The 24,757-nt window shown below is 41.1% G+C and overlaps 1 protein-coding gene and 1 pseudogene across 1 annotated transcript in view; both read right to left on the bottom strand.

The window, feature by feature from the left end:
* The window catches only part of LOC134531463 (voltage-dependent calcium channel type A subunit alpha-1), a 362,182-nt gene that overhangs the window by 182,491 nt on the left and 154,934 nt on the right, over positions 1-24,757 (bottom strand). Inside the window, exons 2-4 of the mRNA XM_063367179.1 lie at positions 12,436-12,624; positions 5,132-5,237; positions 2,735-2,874 (exon numbers count right to left, since the gene is read on the bottom strand). Of these exons, the coding sequence (XP_063223249.1) occupies positions 2,735-2,874; positions 5,132-5,237; positions 12,436-12,548 (359 nt within the window). The 5' untranslated portion in view covers positions 12,549-12,624. The remainder of the gene's footprint in view (positions 1-2,734; positions 2,875-5,131; positions 5,238-12,435; positions 12,625-24,757) is intronic.
* On the bottom strand, positions 9,657-9,727 carry LOC134528661 (U6 spliceosomal RNA; annotated as a pseudogene).

The following is a 24,757-nucleotide window of genomic DNA, read 5'->3' on the forward strand; positions in this document are numbered from 1 at the left end:
CTAACCTAACTAACCATCCATAGTGTTTTAAAGTATTTTAATGTAGCTATACTAACCTAACTAACCATCCATAGTGTTTTAAAGTGTTTTAATTTAGCTTTACTAACCTAACTAACCATCCATAGTGTTTTAAAGTATTTTAATGTAGCTATACTAACCTAACTAACCATCCATAGTGTTTTAAAGTGTTTTAATGTAGCTATACTAACCTAACTAACCGTCCATAGTGTTTTAAAGTATTTTAATGTAGCTATACTAACCTAACTAACCATCCATAGTGTTTTAAAATGTAGCTAACCTAACCGACCACTTTTAATATTTGAGTGCCACTGCTGTTTGGAAATTCTGCAGTCGCAGCACCATGCTCACTAGTTTCTACAGTTGCATGTGTAAACTACATTCGCTGCGCTGTGCACCGGACTGCAGGGTCACTAGCGCGTGCAGTCGCTAGCTAGCTGCGAGCATCCCAACATCACAGTCCTATCAGCCCCTGGGGCGACGCCTGGTTTCGCTTGAAATTCAAATTTGCACGGTGTTACTGGAAGTATGTTCTTAAACAAAAACTGCTTGATTCGGCATTCCACACCATCCACTAAATTTACGCCCCGCTCTGTTAGAGTAGGGATGAAACCAGGCTAGCATCGGACCAGCTTTATTTGGCCACCACGCACAAAGTTTGAGTCCGATCATCAAAAAAAATACTGCAGTAAATTTTTTAAAGCAATTAGTATTTGAAAAAACAGAATTATTTCATCTGTTGTTCTGTTTCATCCAGTTCAGAAATGTACAAAATTACCAAAAGCTATGAAACCGTGTCTGTGATTAAGCACAATAATATGTTGTGGGAAAAAAAAAAAATCTTTTTCTAAAGAACATGATGAAAACTATAAACTAAACAAACTTAAGAAACTAACAAAAGTAAACACATTATTTAAGTTTGCAAGGAATGAGATAATTATGTACTTTTCTTGTCCATCTTTTCAAACTTATCAGCAAACTTTGGTAATTGTGGCATTGTTTTACAGTTTCCCATTTGTGTCGTGAATTTTTACGTTATCACTTTGTTAGGAATTCTTAAACACTTATTTTTTTTTAGTACTTTAAAAAGTTATTTGTTTAGTAATTTGTTCAGTTTTTAACACACTAATTTATTAAATATTAATAAATGATGGCTATTTAAAAAATTATTTTGAAAAATTATTTTTGTCCCTTGTTTATAAACGAGGTTTCATACAAAAGAGAAGAAATTGTTATACAGAGGAGAAAATGCTTTGTGTTAGGGCTTAGCAAAATGCTTGTTATAAGAAGGTGCTTATTATAAAGAGGTTCACCAGAAAGGTGCGAGTTTAATTTACCCAGGGTGCATGCAGTGCAAAGGCTGAGTGCACGAAATCCCTTTCTGGAAACAAAACTTCTACAAACCCCCTCCCCTCCCTCACTGCTAAAAAGGTTTGACAGAAGTGCTATAGCAAATCACAGATATTAATTATATATTTAGCTGATCTAAACTCATTTTTACCCTTGATGTAAGACCTGAGAAATAAGTCAGTGAATTATGATTAAGAAATCAACTGGATTTACACAATATCACACACAATATTACACAATAGTAATCAAAGTTTATCCTTATTTTATCCGTTCTATGATAATAAAATGACATCATATTACAGGATTTATGTCTGTTCTATTTGATCACTAATAAATGATATATTCAGTTTTACTGTAGAATTAAAATATAAACACTGTCACATTTAAAAATACTCTAAACTGATCTTTTGGGGCCAAAACACGGTAGAATTCAATGGTCATTTATGAAAATAGGTTTTCCAGTGTTTTATTTGTCATCATGCAAATGTTAAAGGGTTATTAGTTCTGCTCTACAAATATATATCTGTCAGATTATAAAACACGATATTCAATGGCAACATGAAAATTTTCTACACATCTCATAATAGCTTCAGCAGAGGTGCCCCCCCCCCCCCCCCAAACACTATGACTCACCCCCCCTAACCTAATGATACCCCCCCCCCCCCCCCCGAAATTGTTTATGCCATTTTCTCAATGATTTACTCAATTATTTTATAATATTATACTTTTTAGTATTATATTTTATCACATTTTGCATTAATTAAAACTGATTTTCTAATAATAATTTTGGTCATATCAGGTAATATTTCCATCCTGAACCGACAGATGCCAAACTGCTTTTGTTGAGGAAAGTGCGGGGTTGCCAATTTGATTTACAAGATCCCTTTCAATTATCAAAGCACCAGAAACGTATTTTCACATTAGAAGCTATAATTATGTAAATAATATATACATTTTTCTCGTATTTTAACCCCCCCCCCCCCCCTCTGAAATTTTAAAGATGCAGTCTGCATCGTTACCCCCCCTTGTGGGCACCCCTGGCATCAGAAAATCTAGAGACCAATTTTGTTTTATGACTTTATCATCTTATAAATTAAAAGGGCAATAATATCTAAATGAGCACACGTAAACTAGGTACTTAACATAAGCATCCCAGGATAATTAATGACCTATATTTCTTTGAACAAAATTGTTCATCAGCATATTCAAGTAGTTAAGACAACATAGAAATATAAACACAAAAAAAAAAAAAAAAAAAAAAACAGAATACTTAATTCTATAATAAAAACTAAGAAAAATTAAAATACATTACTTACACTTAGGCCTAATCGGTTCTACTAGAAGCTAGCGAAACAAAGTGACTTACCCAGTTACAACTACAACGAAATCCATCATGTTCCAAATATTCCGCAGATACGATTTAGGGTGCAGTACAAAACCTAGAGCTAAGATCTTGAGGGAAGCTTCTATACAGAAGATCCCCAGGAAATAGATCTCCGTTTTTTCCTGCAAAGGAAGAGACGGGAACATGTCATTGGCTACACGCAAGTTGTAGCATGACTTGATGTAAGCTTTTGGACATACGCCATTGCTGAGCACATGTCATATTATGTGGTGTTTATATCCTGTTGACAACAGCAATTTTTTGCTTAATTTGTGTTTTTGTCTTTTGGTTTTTTTTTTTTTCTTTTTGTAGTTTTCTTCTACAGACATACATGTGCTAAGCAATGGCGTATGTCCAAAAGCTCACATCAAGTGCACTCCCATTGCACAAATCTTTCAAAGATAATAAGTTGTAGCACGCGGAGCAGGACGGACTTGACCCAAGAGACCAGGACTGGCCAGGGGCGCACTATCTCCTCTCGCCAAGGCCACACGTGTTCGCTCCCCCGACGATCACGACTCGAGTTACGAGGGCGGACCAGATGCCCCGGAGAGCCGGCGGGTTTTCTCAGGGTACTTCCGGTACCACTCCCCTTGCCCCCCCAGTGAGTTCGTGGTTGCCCAGTCACTGTACATCAGCAAACTAGTGACATATTTATCATTTTCGTACGTGATGACTCCGCAGTTTTGCACGATACATGTATGAACACCAGTCTCGTGGATCAGTGAGTTCAGCCGTGAGAACACAGGACGAGCACAAAATGTTAACTTAAGATTATTAAAAAAAAAAATGTGTTAGCGAACCAGCTACCGTGTCAAAAAAATTGGACAAAATTTTCAGGAAAGTAATCTCAAAACAATAACTACAAATGCCCAAACTATTCAAAACTGTGCTTAATAATACACCTATTTTGTATGGCAAACACATTTTGTCAGCCAATCAGAGTGGAGTGTAAAGTTGGCAAATAGTAGCAAGACTTTACTGGGCTGGCTTGGCCAAGCTATGGGAAAAATTCACATGGTCCATTCTCATTTGTTAACAAAAATAAGATTTATATTTGAAAACTATGCTTTCTCTAAGTTCTTCTTTCTACACAGTTGTTACTAGATGTTAGAAGGAGCAAGAAATAATGATGATTTTCGTTGACAACATTAAGAATGATGTGGAAAAGAGTTAATAAAATTAGTTAATAAGGATGGAAAAGAAGGGGCAGAAATGAAACACCAAAGACATAAAATTGGACAAATAAAATCCATGTTGTCGACCCTCTAGTACAAAGTTATATTTACAGTCTACACATAATCTTTGTTGCCTTTAAATGATATAAGAGGTATTATTACATTATAATATTAACACATAAAAATACAGCTGTTAAAATTCAGTCTTGCAAGAAAATTCAGCAATGTGTAGTTGGGAAAATATACTCTTTATCTTTCTTATCTACCTGCTTTTATAAAAAAACACAATAAATTGGGTGTTTATAAACTAACAAGAAAAAAAAAAACTTTTCTGAATTAAGTGATGTTGAGACAGGAGAGGTTTGCCTCTGGATTATTATGTGTGGAGGGCAGAAACTTCATATTGCCCCTATACTCTTTCTATCCTAAACTATATTGTATAAAAACAAGCCTAATAAAAAAAACTGAAGGGGTTTAATAATAACAGTCCCCTTTCCTATGCACAGATTAAATAAATTTTAATTATTTTTTTGTCATCATTAACAATTTGGAATTTTGAGTTTGGGAGACTTCATTTCAGCATGAATAACAAATGTGTACTAAAAAATTTGTAAAAAACTGCTCTTACGTGTTTTGGTTGTTAAGTCTTGTAGTAACACGATATCTGATAAAAAAAAATTAATTATAAACAAAGTGCTAACGTTTGTAATAACTTTCCTTGGAAACAAGAAGTTTTTTGTCACACGCACTTACGTTAACGTTCCGACGTTCCTGCCTAGATTTTTTTGCTACACCTCAGAATCTGCGGGCCTGGGCAAGGGACATGATTTCATGACACAGGGGTTTCCCCCCCCCCTTTTCTTTTATTACCCGGCGCTCTTAGCCTAATGGCCCTGCCGCCCCGGGGCCCCCACGGGCCTGGGTACGGATACGCCATACACGCAAACCGGAAAGGTGTTAGAGGTCCAGCTATGTCAAGAGGTTGAGGCTACCCATCCCAGCTGACACCACCGCAACCCCCTTGCCACACTCAGCTAACCAGACAAGTGGCTGCATCCCTAAGCTCAAAAAACGCAGCATTGCTGGCGCCTACCCAGTTCTCCCACCCTGGGCAAGGGACAGACGTAATACACCTGCTCAACGTGCGACTGGCGGGAAAACGTGAACGGCACTGGACGGACGGAGGGCGGGGCAAGCATACCAGTTTCTGCGCCAGAATGGTCTTGTCCTTGCAGGGCAGATGTTCCTCCAGCGCCAGCACCACGCAGTTGGCGATGATGGTGAGCAGCACAGCATACTCGAACGGAGTGGCCGTCAGTCAAGGATCACACTCTCTCGACGCTCCCAGGAGCACGTACACACACACAGTTCACGCAACAACAGCCCCCAAGGTCACCAGCAAGTACCCTGAAGAAGGTCCTGCTCCCAATCAGGGCGTCCACAAGGAAAAAATATTTCGTACCAACTTAGGCGAGAAAAAAGTACTAGATTTGAAAAAAAAAAGTACTAAATTATAATTTGTTATGGTTTTAACAATTTAGGAAGTTATTATGATATTGCAATGCTCTAACTTAAATATATCACACCAAACACACACATACATTCCATAGGTTTTAAAAATAATTACGCTTAATAATAAAACATATTGGAGTTACTGTAATAATATTATATTAAAGAAAAAAGTACTAGATCTGTACTTCACCACTAAAAAACTTATAAAAGTACTAGATCTAGTACGAAAGTACTAACTGTGGAGACCCTGCTCCCAATGTCACAATAAATACTAGCAAGACACTTCTATTGCTGCTCTAAATTTACATTAACTACTGAACGTACGAGTTCTTAAATTGTGCACTGCAGTACCTATATAATGGTGACTTCCCTCATTCCAGGACATTGTTGGAAACCTGAAAGACAAAAAAAAATCTACCATTCCCACCAACAAATGGAAATAATTTGAAAGCAAATGGCGGGCAAAGTGGTCCCATTTCCCCCCCCCCCCCCCCCAAACCGGCCAAGAATAGAAATTCTGAGTATGCTCCTGGCTGTGTGTGATCAAAAGTTGAAATATGCTGGACTAAGCTATGTATATCAATTTTACAGTACTGTATAACAAGTGTAAAAATATACACGTAAGTCCTAGACATATTTTCTTTTTAATACTTCTCTCCACCAAGATGGCTGGCATGAGAGTCATTTCCAAGCGAGCCACCCAAAGGCCTTATGGCATTCAATGGGCGTTTAAGCTTGTATTACTAGCCCATTACATTAGTGCAGCTGGTAATTAGAATTATATTTGAACTATAAGGCAACAAGATACATGGTTTATACACCTAATTGAAATAGTAATTTTCGATAACCAATTACCCTTATAAAATCAATCAAAAAATAAATTTAAAAAAAATTAACATCATACATCAAACTATCATACATGAAATATATCTGTTTGGACTCTTTCTTGTCTTGTACCAAATATTGTAATAGGGACAATATGGAAAACTGGTAAGAATTAAGCGAGAAAAGTAATGCCAGTGAACCTGGCGGTGTGCGTAAGTGTGAGCGTGCATAAGTGTAAGTGTGCATAAGTGTAAGCATGCATGTGTAAGTGTGCATAAGCATAAGTGTGTGTAAGTGTGCATAAGTGTGCATAAGTGTAAGAGTGCATAAGTGTAAGTGTGCGTAAATTGGTTTACAGTAGTGGCATCTAGCAGAATGGAGTGTAAAATATCTAGAAAGCAATGCAGTAAATTGTCTCGCGCTTCGCCAATGCTAATTGGCCAGTTTCCTATATTGTCCTATTACGGTATTTGCTTATGCATAACGATTTGGCCAGACGCCCCTCCTGCTATTCCGCAAGAGGGGAAGGGGATGATGGTTGATGCGCAGAGTGGAATCAGAGAGGGCATGACTCCTTGTCGCATTACACAAGTCACATGTACTTAGGTACTTTTGCTTTCCTCCTCAACCCCTGTCATATCGTCTTAAAAATGTAATCATTACATTTTATACACGTAATGACAATTCCTTTTATACGTCAGGTTATGTACTATCACACATAACAAATCAGCACTTCATGCCTCAATAATGTTTTTTTTTTTTTTAAAAAAAAAAACCTATCAAAGGTTGGCGCTTGGGTTTGGAAATCACGTGATTTTTTTTAAGTAATTATTTACGTTCCATTGCGTCACCATATCCAAAAGCAAAATATTCATGTTCTTACATATGAAAAACCGCAGGAGCGGCAACAAAATTAAAGCACAACATGGCGATGGCCATTTACTATATAATGTAACCTACAAACGGTAATTTCTCGGAAACCAGGAATAATTTAGAAACATTGTTTATGTTGTTTACGGAGTAAATTAAGGAAAACCTTAAGTATTAAAAAAAAGTATTCTCGGAATTTTATTATGAATTTACGGAAAAGCCGCAACGGAAGAATTTTACCTCACATTTGAACATTTTTAAAAAGGAAAAAAAGCCACAATTTTAAAAAAATTATATTTTGAATAACTAATTTTACATTAAAAGAGTCTAGACATTTTCTTATTATACTACATTCCTTGTATTTCAAGAGTTAATCCCAGAATTCGCTCGTAGTGACATCGGGAAACCATTGTTAACCTAAATCAATGTACGACCGGACCCAGATTCGAACGCGGGTCATTCAATGCAGGACCATCATCATACCGACTTGCTCCGTTCTAGATAATATTTCTGTGTGTGAACAAATTTGTTTTTAATTAAGTAGGCAGTACTCTGTATGACTAACTACAGACAGAAAAATCCGTTGTACCGCGGTGATTCGAACCATGACAGCTCGGACCTCTGGATTGGAAAACATACGCCTTTCACCGCACAGCCATTTCCACTTATATGTGTATCACGCGAGTTAAAAGTACGTAAATAACAATGGTAACTGATTCAAGAAATTCATAAATAGTAATATTGGTCACATTGTATTCATGTTGCTCAACACTAAATATGATTAAGGTTAAATGCAAAATTAACAATAATATATTTAGAAGTTACAGCATACGCCTACATCCCCAACAATTTCGCTTTCATGCAACCGATATATCAAATTGATATATTATCAATATATGGGATAGATCGACATTCATGATTCAAATATCGATAATTTAGTATCGATATTTTAGTTGCAACATTTTCTATCAATATTTTGTTCCGATGTATCGAATCTCAATGAAATAATCTCTTTCAAGTAAAAAAAAAAAAAAAAAAAAAAAAAAATATTAAAATAATCTGTAAATAATTTTTAATAGAAACAATAATAAAAAGGTAGACCGAATGCTTCTATGCATGCAACGACCACTCGGCACTCGCATAGAGATAACAACGATATATGAATATATCGGAAATATCGATATTCATGATTAAAATATCGATACTTTGGTATCGATATTTTAGTTGAAATATTTTCTATCAATATTTTGTTCCGATGTATCGAATTTCAATGAAATAATCTCTTTCAAGTAAAAACATTTTTTAATAAAATAATCTGTAAATAATTTTTGATAGAAACAATAATAAAATGGTAGACAGAAGGTTTCGGAAAAAAAAAAATATTATTTAAAAGGTGGCCAAAAAAAATTATTGGAGTTAATGCTAAGGAACTTGTCATCATCTGGTCTGTGTCTAGATAAGGATACATGAATGTTTAATCTTTAATTAAATAAGAAAGACAAGTGATTATGAGATTTTTGATTAATAATCAACAATTGAAGCAAAACATAATAAAGTTTGGGAACGGATTGATAGCCACATGGCACGGGGGAGGAGCCACACGGGCGGCTATTGACTCATCAACCTCGAGGTCGTTCTTCTCGCTGCACTACGCTGCACTAGGCTACCCCGGGACGCGTTCGTTGCACACGCTCGTCTGAGACGTTGATGAGGCTTAGCGGCATGTGCGACCCGAGGGAGATCGGCGGTCAGCGTCAAACTTCATAGTTTGGTAAGTTGAAGCATTGCAATGCAGTGACAGGTCAAGGGCAGTTACTGGTGACAAAGTATTCATGTGGACGTATTTATAGTAACTGATTTTATATTGGTATTCAGTCTCTTCATTGTTGTAATGTGTTATGCGAGTTCTTTATATTAGTTTTGATGTATCAAGAACTTAATACAACATATACTAAATAATAATTTTATAATAAGTAAATCATAAAAGTTTGTGTATTATAATAAACTGATGCATCAAAATTATTGTGCAATGTTGCGATGACAGCCTTCTTATTGTTACTTTAATGATGTCGTTTGTCTCTCAGTAGCACCCTAATGAGATGTTTTCACCCAAACATTTTTTAGTTGATGTCCCCACCCCTAACATTATCACAATGTTAATCTTTTAAATTAATAAAAATCATGTATTGTATCAAATTTTGGAAATTTAAGGTGTTGTGTGATTTTTCCATTTTAACACACACACACATACACACACACACACTCATCTCTTTGAGTATGTGGTTACCACGTGCAGTAGATGGAATGAAATTGAAAGAACATAATAATGATTTGATTTTATTGGTAGGCCTATCGATATAATTCGAGCAATACATCAAAAGACCGATTCATCGATGTGTTGGAAAAGATTTTGCCATCCCTACGGACGTGCATCTTGCAAGTTCATATTCAAACACATGGTCTTATTTGTTATAATTCACTCCGTTCCAGCCAAGTGCGTTACTGCACCGCTCAGGAGATTGAGCAGGGGCCATGCTAATATTCTCTGTATCGTTCCAATTATAGTATATGTACCGCCAAAGCGAGTCACATCACGATGAATACACCGGTTCTCGTCCGCTCGGGAGCACTAGTGTCTGCCCGCCGGCGCTCGGCTGCACTCGGGTGTTTCCGCCGTGTCTCGGCTCACTGTGCTGTTGATGGCCGGACAGTGGTCTCCCAGGAGGTCACGTGATGCGCGTGACGGGTGGCGTCCGCGCCGAGACGCCCCTGAGATAGCAGTGTTGAAATAGTCACGTGCCGCGTTATAAATACCACCGCGTGGGGCGCTGCAATCGATGAGAGGGGAAACCAAGTTCTTCCACGCCCCGCCCCAAACGATTGTTTTCGATATTTTCGCGCTTCGCAACAGGCTGTACGGAAACACCCTTGCAGATTATTCGGGTGCTACTTCATAGGATTCCATTTCCAATGCTTAACGACGTCACATTACTAGCTGTTGCTGCTTCTCTGGCTTGTGGCTATCTGGATCCAAACATCACTTAGAAACACACAACCTAAAACAGGCATAACTTATAATTCTTGAAAAAATTCACTTAACTTATAACTGTGATAAGTTATAACGATAATAGCTTAGAAACATGTAACTTTGAGTATTTATCACTATATGTAGGCTAACTGAAATCTAAAGAAATACACAGAAAAAAAATGTGAGCTAGACTTTAGTACTCGTCAGTGATGTGTAAACTTCTAACCTCAAAAAAAAAATCATGTGCTTTCATGTTTTTCATGTTGCAAATAATACGAAATTCGGACACGAAATTTAAGTAGAATAATTCTTTTAAATAATACCGAGTGTGATAAATATACTGATCAATTAAAAATTCGCTTTTCAAGTAGGAACATACCAAAATTTCTAGACGCGACACACATACTTTCTGCGCCCACCGCTGGAATTCGCTTCCTGAATCGTCAACTTTACTTGCCACCATCACCGGAAGATGGCTGCACGAAACATACGGAAATTTTTATCTATTAAAAAAGGTTCTGATGAAAGCGAAAACACCTTGGGAAAAAAATCCTAAACTCCGCCTTTGCACCTGATTTTCGACAAGGAATTTAATTAAAAAAACTGACAAACTTATTAAAATTCATTAAACAGTTAACACTTTAAAGTTTCCACACACGTTAGATTTTTTTTCCACGGCATTACTAAAATGTTAACCTGAAACATTTAAAAATACTTACTGTAACACTAAGTATATGCTTGTACGAGTATATTTGTTTTTGCATAAATGACTGAAATCTGTCTGTAAATAATTACTAAACACATACCTTAACCTTTTTTCTTTAGCTGAATCAACATTATTATATTTAATTTTTTTTAACAATTAAAAAAGAATAATTTTCTCCACGATGAGGTTCGAACCAGATAATAAACTTGCCCATGCGGCAAATAAGTGCGCTCTTACCGCTGTACTACCCAGCCTGTTTGAGCACTAGAAGGATAACATGCATTATAACAATGTAATGCCAGCTTTATTACGTATTATTAAACTTGTTATTTTTTACCATGACTATTTTAGTCTACCAAATGTATTCCGGGGAAGTTTTCACTATCATAAAGTTTCATTTGGCACACAAATACGTTTTGTATGCTCCCTAATGTTATCGAAAGTTACTATAGACGGGTTTATGTTGTTACAGTGGGTCCGCCATCTTTTTTGTCACGTTTCCGTTCATAGACTTCCGTTCCATTTTCACCTAATTATTCCTATAAAATGCCGTATACGTAGAGTTAAGATAACAAACATAATCATATCAAATGCTAGATAAACGATAAGTTGATTTTAAAAAAGGGGGTTGTCTGTAAAGTCGGTTTACGGACGATAATTTTACGTGATAACGTCATAAGAAAACATTGGTGAAAAATTGCGTACTTTTAATGTTCAAACATTATTTAAAGTTTTTTTGCAAATTTAATTTAAATAATTTGTTTAAATATAATCACGAACAATTAGTTAAATAGCCCGCCTTAACCTGTTTGATATTATAGAAGATTTTTTCGCACAGTGGTTAACCGGTTCTTGCACGCTTGGCTCAGGCGGAACGTTACACTTTTTTGTGCGTGCAGCCGGCGTTCATCAATTTATAAGACGTTATCACTAGGGGCAGGCATTTTTCGTGAAAAAAAAATCTGAACGCTATTACACTGCAACAAGGTATACCCGCAGCAGCGGTTTCTTCCATGTGATTGGCGGCCGTCTGCGAGAGAAGTCATTGCCTTGTTTCACCGAGCCACTCAGGACGCGTTTGCTTCCGAACTGAATTACTGTGATTGGTGCTGTAACAGTCGACATGTACCTGAGAGAGACTCGCCCAATCACGAAACACAGACGATGCTACAGTGTTTTAACTTTCAGCTACTCTTAGAATCTTTTCGCGAAATGTGCATGCCCCTAGTTATCACTAGAGACCCGTGAATTTCGCGGATTCATTTCGTTTTATGCTAAAATTCAAATAATTATACCTTAGTGTTGCTTCTGTCATTGGTTCTCTGTTAATCTGCAGGACTGAGGGCCAATTAGAGACACTCACTCATAGAAGTGTCGAATCACAGGCCACCCAGTCGAGACGACTCACAAGTCAACAGCCAATGAACAGTTGGCATTTGCCCGAGTGTGTAGAGGATATTGGAGGTCATTGAATCCGCGAAATTCACGGGTCTCTAGTTCTGACGTCAAGAAACACACTACGCAGCAGATGCAAGTAAACCAGACGAGGCGGGTGAAAGGATATGGCCACTCTATGATGAACCTGGTGTAGCGGCGGATGGGGTTCTCCTCGCTGAAGAGGAAGAGCGAGGTGGGTCCCTTGGTGCCCGCAGAGTCCTGCTGTGCTCGGGACCCCATGCTGCGGCCTGCGGAGGGCGAGCAGTCACGACCAGCCCGCTGCTGCTGGGCCGCCGCCTCCTGCGCTGCTGCCAACCTGCGGGGCACACACTCCCGTCAGCCTGCAGAGTCCTGCTAGCCTGCAGAGTCCTGCTGTGCTCGGGACCCCATGCTGCGGCCTGCGGAGGGCGAGCAGTCACGACCAGCCCGCTGCTGCTGGGCCGCCGCCTCCTGCGCTGCTGCCAACCTGCCGGCCACACATTTCTTTCAGCCCCCAGTACAATCCAGCAGTTACACGCGACGGCAGCTTCTGTGCTGCTTAATGGGACGACAGATGACGCGAAAAGTTTTGCGACGACAGACGGATAAAAAAAAAATAAAAAAGTGGGGTTGTCTGTAAAGTCGGTTTACGGACGATAATTTTACGTGATAAGTCTAGAGACCTAAAAAATTCGCGGAATTATTTCGTGAAATGCTACAATTCAAATAATTATACCTTAGTGCTGCTTCTACAATTGGTTCACTGTTAATATGGAGTAATGAGGGCAATTAGAGACCCTCACTCGTGTAAGTGTCGAATCACAGGCTGCCCAGTCGAGACGACAACACATGTCAGCAGCCAATGAACAGTTGGCATTTGTCCGAGTGTGTAGAGGATAGTGGAGTCTATCCTGGAGGTCGTTGAACCCGCGAATTTTTCGGGTCTCTAGTTATGAACCATGCAGGAGAGGTAGCATGCATCAAGTGCTAGGAGGGGATTGGCCAGCCATGTCAGCGATTGGCGCCATGACTAACTCCCCTCTCTGACTATTCTAGACTAAAAACTAGATAAGTTGGGCCAAGGTAAAACCTGCATAGACACAGGGGGAAAACCCTGGGCACTGACATGCGGGATGACAAGAATTTCATGCATTAATTACAAGCAGGTTGGTTACAGGAAAACAGAAGGATGGTTCTGAACAGAGTGTGTGGCAGTCGAAGAAGCAGATACGTCGCTCCGTGGCGAGACGTGAAGCACAATAAAAATTAGCAAAAAAAATGCACGAGTGGCCACCGCATGCGTTGGAATCTCAGCGATAAATAAAGACCGCGAAAATTCACGTTTTTCTGTGACCCCACGCTCTTCTACACTCGGGCTGATGTCTCCTGTTGAGTGACAGCCAATTGGTTAGTAGTCTCAGCTGGGTGGCCTGCGATTCGGTAATTCTTAGAGACCGGAATAATTCGCGAATTCATTTCGCGATAGGCTAAAATACAAATAGTTATACCTCAGTGCTGCCTCTGCTATTGGCTCACAACTCACCTGGAGGACTCTGAGCCAATGAGAAACACTCAACCAAAGATGTATCGAATAACAGGCTGCTACGTTGGGACATCTCACAAGACAGTAGCCAATGAGTGGGTGACATTTGACCGAGTGAACGTAGAACTATGGAGTTCATCCTACAGGTCATTGAACCCGCGAATTTTTCCGGTTCCTACCAATTGGTTAGACTTCTCAACTGGGTGGCCTGCGATTCGGTAATTTTTGACGTGAATACGTCTTTAAAATTGCTTCCATAGTGGGATGCAGTTCAAAAAACGAATGATAGCAAAATCGGGGGATACAGTTTGGTGTTGCAGCTACATATCTATGATCTCCATCCGAAATTTAATTACACCACTGGATGGCTTAAGGATCAAAGAATTCGTTACGCTAAGTGAGGACTGTGACGCATCGCGCGCGGTGGAGAGGGAAGCGCCGCCATTTTTAGGTCATTTTGCTGCGTTTCGAGATTTCCATTTAGTATAACTCGGAGAAGCTACGACGTACGTTTGAATTTCAATCGTCAGCTCTTGTCAAAATATATCGAATGCACATACAAAACTTTAGTGTAAGCTTATTTTATATTTTGTATAGAAAATATTACCTGTTACGTACACGTATTCACGTACAACACACAGCCGTGTCCATGAAACAGCCCTACACAATTTTTTATTTTTTTATTTTTTAGTTCAGGTGTTTTCATTGGCCAAGAGTTTTCCTTATCATCTTTGTGCCAACGGTAAAAGCTGCTTAGAGTTACACGTATTGGGATTTTTATCTTATCATGAAATGAAACAGCGATTTTTCCAGGCCCAAATAATGATGAAATTAAAAAATTCAATCTTTTAACTTGAACGATGACATCGAACAATAAAGTACATACATACACAATGAAAGTTCACTCTGTAGGTGCACCACTGCAACAAACATGACGACAAAACACTTGTAAAGAGTCTTATTTTTCTTCCCCTCCCCCCCCCCCCCCTCGCAACCATGTTCACCTTCACCCCGAGCGTTGCACTTTTTCGTTACGCTCTGATAAGTGGTCGCCTTGACCTTTGAATATATATACTGTATAGAAGTCGCCAGCCCAGGTTAACAATTCTAATACGGTTTTGAGGTAGTTGGTTAATTCACCGCTGCAATCACCACCATCTCTAGGGCATCGACTTGTGGTGGTCCCTAGCGGACAAGTGTCGAACTCTTCAGACAACCCTTCCCCCTCCTCTTGAACGACGTTGAGCTGCAGTGAATGATGGATGAGGGGTGCAGGGAATGACAGCGGGCGACAGTACTGTAGGGCCGCGACGTCTTGGCGGGTGGACTCCCTAGAGCTCAGCGACCTTGTAATCGACACGTCCCGCCTTGTCTGCTCCGCAGATAGCAACGGCCTGGAAGTCTTCATGCCGTTCCGAAAACATTGGTCGAGAACAATCTCACGTACGGTGCAACACAGCGCAGATCTTAATGATACAAAGATGCGATAATGTTTTACGGTAATTTATTATTTAAAGGTAGTGCACCATTTGCTCGACTGGGCAGCTTAATTAAACATAGTTAAACATAGCTATACAATTCTTTAAAGTTAAGAACTAAATTTGTAATTGTAGGTTGCTGTAGGAAATACAATTAATTATGACTTGCATGTAACTCCCTCGCTGATGCTTTATTTTCCATTTGGTTTGGCTGAAATGTGAAGACGATCGCCATGACACTTTCACGCACTTCAAGAACCTTACCACTTTTATGCACACGGGTTGGTATTTTTTCCATAACAGCACTCTGAAAGAACCATTTTAGTCATTTCGAGCGGGCCGAAAACCATATTTATAACAAACCATCCTCGCGTATTTTATAGTTTCCTGTTGTTGTGCTTGCTTTATAAACAAGAGAGGCTCCGGGAAGGAAGCCCTCCTAGAACCAACGCTTACAACTATCAGTCTGTGCATTTCCTGTTGCCATTACACCTTCAAAGTCACCTTTCTTTTGCCAATATTTCTGAAAGGTTAAATAAGTGTCAACCCAGGATTAATCCATGTCAAATATCTTCTTCCCAGCCTCCCTGCACTGTTTCATCTGAGTCAGGTACTGTGATCACCAAGCCAGGGGCGTAGCCAGGGGGGGGGGGGGTGGTTAGGGGTTCAACCCCCCCCCCCCCTTAGCACAAAATCTTTAATTAATTTCTTATTCATCACTCAAACAAATTTCATATTAAAATTAATAAAAAAAATACCATTACAATATTTAAATTTAAGTACAGAAAACTGCTAAAATAGCACTATTTTACACCTTAAAATCCAAATTTTCCCGGGGGAGGACCCCCGGACCCCCCGCTTTAATACGGAGGGGAGGGGGCCCCATACTTCTTAACACCCCCCATACACAAATCCTGGCTACGCCACTGCACCAAGCAACAACGTCAGATCTTTCGAGAAGAAGTATTCGCTTATTTTGGCTTCTTTCCCACACAAAACCCATTTATTTGAGTATTTAACGCAGCGATGTCATTCCCCAACTCAATTCGATTTTTTCTTTCAAAACTGGCAGTAATTTTCTTGTTGTGGGAACCACTTTTTTTACTGCATAAAATTCGTGGCTAGTGTCTCTGATCGCACTTCTATCAAAATCATCAACTGACAACAAACGTTTCCCTTTTTTTTTTTTTTTTTTGGCTTGAAATGAATAATTAAACACGAGAGGCTGTTTCACGGTCAAATAAAGGAGTGTTACATATATGTAAATATAAACATATAAATTGTAAATAAATAATATATATCATAAAATCATATATATAATAAAATATATAATGCAATATATAATGTATGTGTTTGTATAATGTATGTAATGTAATATAGCGTAATATAATATCATGTAATATAATGCAATATAATGTGTAGCAATATTGGCTACACTTGTAGCTAACAAATATTCTAACAAGCGGTGCAGAAAGTTTGGAAAATTGCCAAATGCAAAACAAACAAACCGCGGGTGAAATTACGGGGAATGCGTTTAAAAACGTATAATGTTGTTGTTTGTTTTTTATTTGGCGTCTCTCTGTTGTGTTTTCGGATGCGCGAAACTGATCTTTGGCTTATACCTGTGTATCGCGCAGCTCTTTCGGTTGCTTTTGCAAGAGGTACTAGCAGACATTTGTTGGCAGCTTCATCACAACACTTGATTACACTAATTATAATTCCCCTCTCCCCACTATGTATTACTTTATTGTATCTTGAATGTCCTGCGTCGGGCTCCATTGATCACTTCAGACTTTGAGCGTGGCGCCTGATGTTTTTGCTATGAACCGCATAGCGGCTGATGTGCGCGCGCAGCTGCTTCCCCTCTCATTTACTCTTCCCCGCTTCCCCGCAAAACGACACGCCAAGACGTCGCGGCCCTACAGTACTGCGCTCTAACGCATAAATAACAACTAAGACGATAACGGCAGCGCACTGCAGCGGTGAAGTTCCCAAGCTGCTCATTATACGCTTCTGAAAAACGTAGAGTAAATCCTATCCACTCGCGACTTCTATACAGTATATATATTCAAAGCCTTGACACACCCCGTGGCGTGATGCGGAGCGCGTAGCTCAAGGCCGGGCGTGTTTGACCTCCGGTGCTCGCCGCACGCACCTTCAGGGCGGGAGGGGGCGGGGGTGACCGCGCCATGTATGAGTAGGGGGATTGAAGGGCAGCGCGGACATGTTCGTGGATGAGGGGGGGAGGAGGAACGGTCAGCCCCCTCCCCTCCTCTAGTGCGTGCATGTAGGCCACCCGCCACGCGCGACTCGCGAGCGGGGCTGCATAAGCTGCAGGCGCCGTCTCTGCTCTGTTTCAAGCAGGGGCTGGGCACGAGTTAACACAGAGTGGATATGGCCACATGTTGCGCTCAGGCACACCGCGGTCATGTTTCCAACAGCTTGTTTATTATGACTAGCTAATGCCCAGAATGTGTTGCTTAAATAAACCAGTCAATAAATAAAACTAATAATAGTAAATCAAATTAAAAATTATGAATAAATTAATACAAAACTTTCTAAAGCTGACTAACACAATGGCTTTCGGCCCGCCTCTAATGGCCAATTAAAATATTTGAATATTGTAAACAAAACTAAACTAAACATAAAAAATGCCAATGATTTAATAACACTTTCCGGGCTTACAAAGCTAAAATAAAAATAAATAATCTAGGGGTAGCAGACATGCTACAATGCCTCAATCAATTAATTTTTGTAATTTGTTATAAGTAGGTACATATATACAACGCCTCTCTCTAATTATCCGTGACTCAATCTATCTCTCTTTATATTTCTTTATTCTTAATCTCACCATATATCTCTCATTATATCTCTCTTCTATGTATCTGTATTTCTACATATGTCACTCTAAAACAATGAAAATATTAAAATTCTATGTTTCACCTATTTATATTTTTACCTGTCACTGGTACATAAAACACGCGCGTATTCGAATACAACATTGTGACAAAATTTCAAAACAATCGGTGAAGAAATTTGGGGGATTTAAGATTTTGAAAGAACGAACATTTTCATTTATATTCACATAATATAGTCAATAAATAATGCCACTAATTTATAGTGGGTTCACTGGCAGCAAGGTGGCTCGACGTTGGTGACTGAACTACAGTGCTGTTGGCAACCCTGAGCCAGTTGTATACAGGTGAAGATGTGGTTAGCCAATCACGTGTAACCTGCCAGTGAATGTAACCTATCGACCAATGGGCGCTGTAAAGAGGCTTGATGATGTATACACAAGATAAGTGAATCCATCCATTAAATGATTGTGGATCTTTCTATAACTGATAAGTGGTGGATTTTCTATTTTGAACGAATCAGTGAGAACGTAGTTACTGCACTACTGGATGTATACATTCCTCTAAACACAAATGCGCACTGTTATACCAACCATAGCAGTATGAAGAATATATACACAGTGAGTCTGAATTCAACCGAAACATTTCAGCTGTATATTCATCACGTAAAAATAATTTGAAAACACACACACATATTCACACAAATGACATATGGCTTAAAATGCTTACCAAGACTGTAATACGCCTTTAAAGTTGCCTCTGAACCAGTCTTTTTTGAAAATAATAAACCATTTATGATGAAACACCAAGAATTTGGATTATGTCTAACTGAATAAATTCATACCAACACTGCAGGTCTTGTCGCTGAAGTAAAAATTTTTAATGGAAAACTAATTTAGGTTACCACTCATGTTTCTCATATATATATGATGCGGGAAGAATGTAGATTCAAAAAAATGATTAATATATATTAATAATATATATGGCAAAAGAAGTGGAGAAAGTCGCTTTGTTGTACTACCCTATACCCCACCGTTTCCGCGACCAGAAAATATAAAATTTAGAACAAAATACATACTTCGACACCTGGCAGGTATGCAACTATCCCAACACCCAATTTCAAACATCTACATGGACTCTCATTATTAAGTGATGTACACCAAATTAATGTTTCCAAAGAAAACGTGGAAATATTAATTGAACTAAAACAACTGCAGACGTAACTTAAAGCACATAAACACGAATGATGAACTTACCATACGCGTCATCAAACACCAAACTAGAAAAAAAAATGTGGTCGCATCTGTATTTGTGAGGAAGTATCTTGTCATAAACATAACTTGTACATTAAAGGATGTTTTACCTTAAGACACCACAGTTCACAAAAATCACCACTTAAAATCTGAAGATTGCGTTTAAAAAATGGAAGATGGTCATCACGTTTAACATCTGCCCGCACTTACATCAACGTAAACACAACTACTTAGTGCCGATACTTAGTGCTATGATACCTGTAAGTGCTCCAGCGTTAAATAGGACATCCTGTTTCCTGCGGTAAATGGGACATCCTGTTTCCGGGGCCTGTGTTCGTGGCGTAGTGGCTTACAGAACTGGAATGCATTATCATTTTTGTTGTGTAAGTGAGGCGAGATGATAAGTGCGAAGCTCGCTGGTGCTTCTAGCACGGTGTCGTCTCTAAGCGCGAGGCTGCAAACTGCATAGGAAAAACTATGATATTTTAGATGTAACCATAATCTTAATGTGCGGAGTAAAATAAGACAAAGGTGTAATACAAGTACTTTGAGTGCTTTCAAGAGTCTCTATTGGGAGTTTCATGCCTATTTTTAGCTCTTTTCACTCTTCTATCGAATACAGCCTTCAGCGCATTCTTAAATGATTTTCGTTAACAGACACCACTAGAAAAAATTCGAGCTGTTTTGAAGGATGTGGTTTTGTCCGAAGATATGCACAACGTACATGTGTTCGGGATATCGTCTACAGTGTGGTCATTAGAGACGGTGAGGAGAGCTGTGATGAGTAGAGACCGGAAAAATTCGCGGATTCATTTCGTGAAATGCTACAATTCAAATAATTATACCTTAGTGCTGCTTCTGCCGTTGGTTCACTGTTAATCTGGAGTAATGAGGGCTAATTAGAGACCCTCACTCGTAGAAGTGTCGAATCACAGGCTGCCCAGTCGAGATGACTCACAAGTCAACAGCCAATGAACAGTTGGCATTTGCCCGAGTGTGTAGAGGATAGTGGAGTCTATCCTGGAGGTCATTGAACCCGCGAAATTTTCCGGTCTCTAGTGATGAGAATGCAGCGTTGACAGAATGATTGGGTGGGGAAAACGCGAGTATGCTGAGGAAACCCATCGACCGCCGCGTGGAACAGAGGCGGGACACTTAGACTAGGTGACTCCAACACTCGACAGGAGCAAAAGTGAGGGAGCACTAGCGATGCTAGAGAGCAGGTCGACTCCATCACGCCTAGAGAGTAGAGTCCGAGGTACAGTCACACACTCGCTGGGGACGCAGTGATCTTTCGTGGGAGAAAGACCATTTCTAAGGTTTGGAAACAGTCCGCCCCTTCGTGGGCTCTGGGACGCGGACGCTGCGCAGTTATGACTGCACTTGAGCCGCTGAGAACGCAGTTTCAGTACAACCTATAAGGGAACGTGTGAGAGTTGCTTGAACGGAACACTCACGGAATGGATGGGTTGGGGGAAACAGAACTTATCGGGTCATGGAAATACACGCTCAGAAATAAACATGCCCCACTGAACATTTCCAACAGCCGTGAGAGTCAAAATAACATACATTGTTATGAGAATTTGAATTTAACCAACTGATGGAAGAAGACAAGCGGCGTGGGAGCAGTTATAAGCGACCACGCGTAGACTGAACGGTGTTGCCAGACCTCAGGTGACAGTGGCGCTCCTGCCGTGATCGTTTGACGAACTGAGATGCGCTGAAGTGAGCGGTGTTGCCAGACCTCAGGTGACAGTGGCGCTCCTGCCGTGATCGTTTGACGAATTGAGATGCGCTGAAGTGAGCGGTGTTGCCAGACCTCAGGTGACAGTGGCGCTCCTGCCGTGATCGTTTGACGAACTGGGATGCGCTGAAGTGAGCGGTATTGCCAGACATCAGGTGACAGTGGTGCTCCTGCCTTGATCGTTTGACGAACTGGGATGCGCTGAAGTGAGCGGTGTTGCCAGACCTCAGGTGACAGTGGTGCTCCTGCCGTGATCGTTTGACGAACTGGGATGCGCTGAAGTGAGCGGTGTTGCCAGACATCAGGTGACAGTGGCGCTCCTGCCGTGATCGTTTGACGAACTGGGATGCGCTGAAGTGAGCGGTGTTGCCAGACCTCAGGTGACAGTGGTGCTCCTGCCGTGATCGTTTGACGAACTGGGATGCGCTGAAGTGAGCGGTGTTGCCAGACATCAGGTGACAGTGGCGCTCCTGCCGTGATCGTTTGACGAACTGGGATGCGCTGAAGTGAGCGGTGTTGCCAGACATCAGGTGACAGTGGCGCTCCTGCCGTGATCGTTTGACGAACTGGGATGCGCTGAAGTGAGCGGTGTTGCCAGACCTCAGGTGACAGTGGCGCTCCTGCCGTGATCGTTTGACGAACTGGGATGCTCTGAAGTGAGCGGTGTTTCCAGACATCAGGTGACAGTGGTGCTCCTGCCGTGATCGTTTGACGAACTGGGATGCGCTGAAGTGAGCGGTGTTGCCAGACATCAGGTGACAGTGGCGCTCCTGCCGTGATCGTTTGACGAACTGGGATGCGCTGAAGTGAGCGGTGTTGCCAGACCTCAGGTGACAGTGGCGCTCCTGCCTTGATAGTTTGACGAACTGGCGAGCGCTGAAGTGAGCGGTGTTGCCAGACCTCAGGTGACAGTGGCGCTCCTGCCGTGATCGTTTGACGAACTGGCGAGCGCTGAAGTGAGCAAGTTCAGCACGTTGTTTGCCACGGGCGAGGACTGGGAACATTCACGGATCAATGAGACCTCTGGCAATGGAACCTGCGCGCACACGCTGCTAAAATGTTCTTCAAGCTGATGAAGAATTTAAACAGCATTATTTAACGAACTTCATAGGTATTTAAATTCATTCTGATTTATTTCACAGAAAAAAATTAACACAATTAGAAACACTTTCCAAAAAACAATTGCCATGACCTATGCGTTCTTTAAATAATTCATGTAATGGGAAATTTTTATGTAATTAAATTTCTGGGACATACTCCATATGATACTGTGTTACATACGATTTTTTAGGGTTATTTTCTGTGGGTTTATGTTTTTATGTTTATCTCTTATTTTTTATTTTAAAATGTTTCCTATGGCAAACAGTGACAAAACTGCAATGGCGTATGTCCAAGAAATTGTATTTAATCCGGACACTATGGTTGTTCGAACAGTGCTGTATCTGTAGAGATCAGAAATATTCGCGGATTCATCTCGCAATACGCTAAAAATACAAATAATCATATATTTGATCAGCTTATAATATTGGATAAACAGATAATCTGGTGGTATTTGAGCCAATGAGAAAGCCTTCGACCAATTACGTATCTAATGAAAAGTAGCCCAGTTGGGAATTTCTGTAAGTCAGCAGTACGGGTTCAGAACCGGGAAATCCCGGTTCCGAAAGTACCGTAAACATAAATGTAAAATCGATTCCCGGTTATTTCGGTACTTAAGGGACTCGACATCGACAGCATAAAATTCAATTTTTATTGCGCACTAAGGTTACTTTCATGTGATACTCTCCTGTGGTTAGGCGATGGTAAATGGAGAGGGGGTTTGGGGGCATTTAGTCTCCACTCTTCAGTCGCTGGTTGGTGTCCGGACTGCTTTGTGCCTGTGGTTCTTTAAATAACTATTTCCTCTGTTTGAAGTGTGTTACGAAAAGGATTAATGTTATGTTAAGTTAATACTTACGTGATTTTGCATGCGTTAAAAATGATTATTTGTTTAATTTTTTTTTTAAAGCTAAATACTGAGAGTAAGGCTGGGAATAAAGTGATTTGATCATGTTAGTAGATACATTTTGCAATATTTAATTAAAACACCAATATTTATATATATTTTTTCATATGGTCAATAAAAGTGTTTAATCGTTCATAACTAACTATTGCTATTTCAATCACCGACTGCTGCACCATTAAATAAAACAAAATAACTATCTAGTACCGAAAGTACCAGGAATTCTCGGTTCGGTTGAAGATTAGTACCGAAATTCCCAGTTCTGAAAATCAGTTACGGTTCTCGAATACCCTACTCAGCAGATAACGCACACGTGGAACAGAGGAAGCTGTGTCGGCGAGGGAGGGAGGGATGTGTGTCGGCGAGGGATGTAGGTGTGTCAGCGAGGGAGTTAGAGAGCTGTGTCGGCGAGGGAGGAGATGTGTCAGCGAGGGAGATAGAGAGCTGTGTCGGCGAGGGAGGGGATGTGTCAGCGAGGGAGTTAGAGAGCTGTGTCGGCGAGGAGGGAGCAGATGTGTCAGCGAGGGAGTTAGAGAGCTGTGTCGGCGAGGGAGGAGATGTGTCAGCGAGGGAGATAGAGAGCTGTGTCGGCGAGGGAGGGGATGTGTCAGCGAGGGAGTTAGAGAGCTGTGTCGGCGAGGGAGGAGATGTGTCAGCGAGGGAGATAGAGAGCTGTGTCGGCGAGGGAGGGGATGTGTCAGCGAGGGAGTTAGAGAGCTGTGTCGGCGAGGGAGGGGATGTGTCAGCGAGGGAGTTAGAGAGCTGTGTCGGCGAGGGAGGAGATGTGTCAGCGAGGGAGATAGAGAGCTGTGTCGGCGAGGGAGGGGATGTGTCAGCGAGGGAGTTAGAGAGCTGTGTCGGCGAGGGAGGGGATGTGTCAGCGAGGGAGTTAGACAGCTGTGTCGGCGAGGGAGGAGATGTGTCAGCGAGGGAGTTAGAGAGCTGTGTCGGCGAGGGAGGAGATGTGTCAGCGAGGGAGTTAGAGAGCTGTGTCGGCGAGGGAGGAGATGTGTCAGCGAGGGAGATAGAGAGCTGTGTCGGCGAGGGAGGGGATGTGTCAGCGAGGGAGTTAGAGAGCTGTGTCGGCGAGGAGGGAGCAGATGTGTCAGCGAGGGAGTTAGACAGCTGTGTCGGCGAGGGAGGAGATGTGTCAGCGAGGGAGTTAGAGAGCTGTGTCGGCGAGGGAGGAGATGTGTCAGCGAGGGAGATAGAGAGCTGTGTCGGCGAGGGAGGGGATGTGTCAGCGAGGGAGTTAGAGAGCTGTGTCGGCGAGGGAGGAGATGTGTCAGCGAGGGAGTTAGAGAGCTGTGTCGGCGAGGGAGGAGATGTGTCAGCGAGGGAGTTAGAGAGCTGTGTCGGCGAGGGAGGAGATGTGTCAGCGAGGGAGATAGAGAGCTGTGTCGGCGAGGGAGGGGATGTGTCAGCGAGGGAGTTAGAGAGCTGTGTCGGCGAGGGAGGAGATGTGTCAGCGAGGGAGATAGAAAGCTGTGTCGGCGAGGAGGAGATGTGTCAGCGAGGGAGTTAGAGAGCTGTGTCGGCGAGGGAGGAGATGTGTCAGCGAGGGAGTTAGAGAGCTGTGTCGGCGAGGGAGGAGA

This window comes from Bacillus rossius, chromosome 1 (assembly GCF_032445375.1).
Source record: "Bacillus rossius redtenbacheri isolate Brsri chromosome 1, Brsri_v3, whole genome shotgun sequence".
Taxonomy (NCBI): domain Eukaryota; kingdom Metazoa; phylum Arthropoda; class Insecta; order Phasmatodea; family Bacillidae; genus Bacillus; species Bacillus rossius.